At 43.4% G+C, this 5,024-nt stretch overlaps 1 protein-coding gene across 1 annotated transcript; it reads left to right on the plus strand.

Moving 5' to 3' along the window:
* The first annotated feature begins 1,234 nt into the window (after window positions 1–1,234).
* On the plus strand, window positions 1,235–4,607 carry PPDPFL (pancreatic progenitor cell differentiation and proliferation factor like). The gene is made up of 5 exons (XM_051610198.1): window positions 1,235–1,341; window positions 1,474–1,571; window positions 2,483–2,572; window positions 2,660–2,759; window positions 3,154–4,607. The coding sequence occupies exons 2-5, from the start codon at window positions 1,517–1,519 to the stop codon at window positions 3,164–3,166; spliced, it is 258 nt and encodes an 85-aa protein (XP_051466158.1). The 5' UTR covers window positions 1,235–1,341; window positions 1,474–1,516; the 3' UTR covers window positions 3,167–4,607.
* The last annotated feature ends 417 nt before the right edge of the window (window positions 4,608–5,024 follow it).

Below are 5,024 nucleotides of genomic sequence, written 5' to 3' on the forward strand. Positions count from 1 at the left end.
GTTCTTATCATGTGAGATAGGAAGCATTATTCAAGCAGTCAGATACGTTGCAGTAACATGGTGTGCCACATCACATGTGGCTGTGTTCTTAATCCCAACTCCTTCTATGAAAAAAAAAGCTAAAATATTTCCTTGTGGAACAGGAGCAATTCAAATAGCCAAAACTGTTAGTTACTTGACAACCCTGAAATATTAAAGACAAGTTTTGCCATGAGTTAGCATTACAACAGTTTAGAGAGAGTTGTGCATTTTTCCATGGGGAAAAAAAAATAGTATTTTGAGATCTATTTATCTGGGACTTAGCTCTAACTTTACCAAGATTTTAGGTGATCACAGGTTTGACTTATTATTGTGAGGGTGGAAACAGCCCTTTGACTTCACTTTCTCTAGTGTATATGGATATTAAGGTACATATCTACTCTTTTGTGAGACTCCACCTGGAATACTGTGTCCAGCTCTGGGGTTCACAACGTAAGGACATGGAGCTGTTGGAGCGAGACCGGAGGAGGGACATGAAGATGATCAGAGGGCTGGAGCACCTCTAACTGTGAGGATAGGCTGAGAATTGGGTTTGTTCAGCCTGGAGAAGAGAAGCCTTCGAGGAGACCTTGTGGCAGCCTTTGGTACATGAAGGGGCCTACAGGAAAGCTGGGGAGGGGCTTTTTACAAGGATGTGAGGTGATAGGTCAAGGCACAACGGTTTTAAACAGAAAGAGGGGAGATTTATGTTAGGCATTAGGAAGAAATTATTTTGTGTGAGTGTGGTGAGACACTGGCACAGGTTACCCAGGAAGCTGTGGATGCCCCCTCTCTGGAAGTGCTCAGGATCAGGTGGGATGGGACTTTGAGCAAGATGGTCTAGATGGAAGGTGTCACTGTTCATGCAGGGGGGTTGAACTAGGTGATCTTTAAGGTCCCTTCCAATCCTAACCATTCTGTGATATTTATAAACAAAATAAAACTCTACTGAAGCGGGCACCTGCCTGCTTCATCCCCCTCCTTCCCCACAGGAGGGAGAATAACTCACTAACGCAGCCGCTGTTAGTCCCCGCTTCATGCTCTCCAGAAAGTGCTCAGAGACGACACCGGGAAGACGGGCCGAGGGGACCAGAACGGGGACTCCGGGTCCCCGAGGGCTGCTCCCGGCCGTGCCAGGGCAGGCGGGCAGCGTGCCGAGGGCTGGCTTCCTCCTGTCCCGCCCCGCCCCACCGCCTCCCAGGCGGGCCGCCCTCCGCCGCCGCGGCCCATATAGGGGCGGCCCGGGGCCGGTCGGCACTCGTGGCGGACGGGACTGCGGGCTGTTCCCTTCCCTTCGGCGGCTGCTGTCCCAGGCTGACGCAGGTGAGCTGCCGGGGCGGGCAGGGCCCTGGGGACACCCGGGGTGGGGGCGGTCGGGGCTGTGCCGGGGGCTGTGGCCCCGCTCCTCTCCGCCTGGCGCGGCTCCAGAGGCAAAGCCCCTCGTTCCCTCCGCAGGCTGTTCCGGAGAGGAGCCGTTTCTCCTCGTCGCGCCGCTGCCATGGCCTCTGTGCCCTCCGCCGGCTGCCTCCTGGCTAAGAACCAGTACTACAGAAGTAAGTGCTCGGCCCCCGCATCGCCCACCCGCCCCCTGCCCCGGGGGAGCCCCCCGAGCGCGTGCTGGGGAGGTCTCCGGATCGTGGCCGCTCGGGAACAAGTCGGGAAGTCTGTCAGGTGAAGTCTCGGTGAGCTAGAGGCGAGAAGGGTGTCTTTGCCTGGTAGTTTAAAAACTACTACTAATTAAAATTGCCTGGAGAGTTTTTTCATTATATCAACTGGTTGTTCATCTACACTTTTTTTTTTTTTTTCCCCCTATTTGGAATTGTTCATTAGGGATATATATTATCTCATTTATTTATTTTTATTATAAAATGTGACATAGAAAAAGTGTTAGCCCAGCAAGTCCTAGCTTCTAGCGGTTACTTCATACTTGCTTTGCAGGCTCGGACGGAACATCAAGTCAACCCACGTTTTTATTTCTAAATATTTGTTTCTGAATATTTCTACATTGCTGGTTTGAGAGCACATCTGCTGTGTTAGGATCTCGCTGTACAGGATGGACACTGGAGTGAGAGTATAGCATTTAGTTGTATCACAATGGAAAGTATAGCATTTAAGTTGTTTTGGACTTGAATATTCAAGAGTAACTTGTGTTTTGATAGTAGTGTGTACACGATCATCAGATTTGTCACTGATTTCAGGGAGTGTTACTGCAAACAGATCTTGGTAGTGTGCTTTTCAGTGAACAGTAAGTAGGCTGAGAGGTGAACTTATGTAAAATTTTATGTAAACAACTGTAGTAGAATGGTGTATATAATAGACAAGTTACGCTTTCTAGCTAAGTAAACTTCTGTTTTAGGTTGTTTCCTCCAAGGCAGCAGTAGGTCTGAAAAATTATTGGCATAGAAATAGCATACTTTCTCAAAGCATTTTTTTCATTATGTGTCTGTCTGTTTTCCGTGAACAGCAAGACAGAACTCGGAATCCAGTGTTTCTTCCAGCTCCTCCTGCTGCTCGGATGCTGTGAACGTTACAGACCAGGACAAATCGTTTCATGGTATTGTTTCCCTCCTTGAAACAGGCTTCTAGTTTTCCCTGCTGTTTAGTTAGTGTCTAATGGTGTGGGCTTTTTCTCCTTTGGCAGGGTTACCTGAGTTAATTGATAAATGTTGGTGGATAAAAAGCTTTTTCCATAGTGAACCCTCTCCACCAGCTGTTGGCAGAAAAACACTATCAGCAAGCAGGTGAGTCCTGTTTTTACAATGATGAGGTTTAACTTAGTAATTCAATTTTCCTTTTGGTAAAAGTGTTGCTAAACAAGTTGTAATCAGATAGAACAATCTGAGGGGTGCAATTTTTGATTACTTAATTAAAAGATACTGCAAGTACACAGCTATAGAAGCTTCCCCTCTTTTAATTTTAATAGATGAACTCATATGCTACTTCACATTAAGCAGGTGCTAGTCATATTTATTTAATCCTCTACCTATAGCACTGCACACCCATTTATGCACTTTACCTGTTTTACTTTATTTTAAAAAGCTGATATGAATACCTTCAAAATACTTAGGCAGATAAATATATTTGAGGAAAATATAATGATAATTCTGCTCATAACCCTCATATATATTTCTGCAGCACCAACAGTTGAAGATGACAGCATGCTGACTTTACTGACTGAGATGCTACCTACAGACTTGTTTTTCCAAGAGGCTTGGAACCTTCCTAATATCTGGGCTCAGCTGCACGAAGAAAACAAAACCTTCTGGAGAGCGGAAAAGTGTGTTTTCAAAATATGTCAGTAGCTTAAACGATACCACTTACTGGACAGGTCCATGGCCTGCCTTGTTCATTACAGAGTTGCTGTAATTTGAGATGTCTCTCTAATGGAAGTTACCAGGATTAAAGATCTTGATGACTTACTTGGATAGTTAAAGAAAAATTACAGTCAAAGTAAGATATTATAGGTTTAGGAGAAGCATGTGTATTGAATGACTTTACATTAGGTGATACTGTTAAGTTTTACCTCTAAGATATCAGCTCTATAGGCAATCACAGTCATGTAAACAAGATTCAGATATATAGTCCAGAGTAGGACTGCTATATGGTACATGTTTTCCATCAAGTGTTTGTGTACCAGTTACGGGGAGTAAGTTTACAACAATGTGTGTTACTAGCTTTGCTTTTAGGAAGCCTAATTACATGAAGAAGCAGTAATTAGTTTGGTCTCCTTGTCTGAACAGGGTGCATAGATCTGAACCTCAAATACCAAGGTAGACTTCTAATCACGTCTATGTTTGTTGGTATTTGAGAAGAGAATAGAAGTTAGAGACAAGAAAGTAGTAATCGGACACTGACATCTTGCAAGCACAAGAATAACTTTAATCAGAGTTGATACTCCTAGCCCTGTTTTACATTACTGTCACTTGCTCTGCTGTTGCTTAAAGAGCTACTTGTCCTCAAGTGACTAATCCTATCAGTCTTCACTGTTGTCTGTCAGCTTAGTTATGTGCTAGATCTGGCAAAGTGTTCAACTCGAAGTAATAACATTAATGTTATTAATCAAGTCAACCTTTTTAATAATTCGTGCTCTTGAACATGGCTTCATTTGGTTTTCAGCATTGCAGAGCTGTACATCAGGTTGCTTATTGTACTGAAATGTCTGAAATGCATCAGAGGTCGTTGAAAATAATAAGTATTTGGCTAGATTATGTAATTTCTGTGAATTATCTATGCAACTTTTTCATGTCCTGTCACTAAACCTACCTGATCTTTGTCTATCACTGGATGAATTAACAATAGCAAACATTGTAGCCAACATTTTTTATTATAGGTTAATGGCTCTCATTATGTAACTCCGAAGCATATCAAGTGCCTGCTTCAGGAAGCTTAGTTTTGGTGGAGACAATAAATACACATGACAACAGAAAAGATCACAATTCTGAAAACATGGTTTCGGGAGATTTTAAATCAACACGTGACTCTGCTGTTGTGTAGTTACTTCTCTGTCCTTTCTCTTAAGTGTACAGAATAAAATATTCTGGTCTTTTGTACTAAGATTTTTTTATTAATAAAGACAATATTTTGACTGATTTTTGGCCTCTAATAAACTGGTGTTCAGTGTTCTTGTGCTGCTGGTGGTGGGAGGTTTTTGGGTTTATTGGGATGTGTGGCTTTTTTATTATTATTTTTTTAATGTGAAGTATTAGTAAAATTAAAAATTCCCACAGAAGTCTTTGTGGTGTTTTTGTCACATTCTTCCTTTAGTCACTTTGAAGTGTGATGTGAGGTGAAAAATGAATGGTGGAATGTACTGTGTACAGCTTGAGTCTTCAGCACAGGAAAGACATGGCGCTGTTGGGGAGGGTCCAAAGAAAGGCTATGAAGATGATCAAAGGGCTGGATCACCTCTGCTGTGCAGATTGGCTGAGGGAGCTGGGGAGATACAGCTGCCTTCCAGTACCTGAAGGGGCCTACTGGAAAGCTGGGGAGGGTTTTTTTTCACCAGA

This window comes from Apus apus, chromosome 2 (assembly GCF_020740795.1).
Source record: "Apus apus isolate bApuApu2 chromosome 2, bApuApu2.pri.cur, whole genome shotgun sequence".
NCBI lineage: Eukaryota > Metazoa > Chordata > Aves > Apodiformes > Apodidae > Apus > Apus apus.

Excerpts from the sequence above, each read along its gene's own strand:
- PPDPFL (XM_051610198.1), top strand. The coding sequence starts at position 1,517 with ATGGCCTCTGTGCCCTCCGCCGGCTGCCTCCTGGCTAAGAACCAGTAC. Across the intron at positions 1,572-2,482 it reads TAAGAACCAGTACTACAGAA|CAAGACAGAACTCGGAATCC; the intron begins GTAAGTGCTCGG and ends TTCCGTGAACAG. Across the intron at positions 2,573-2,659 it reads CCAGGACAAATCGTTTCATG|GGTTACCTGAGTTAATTGAT; the intron begins GTATTGTTTCCC and ends CTCCTTTGGCAG.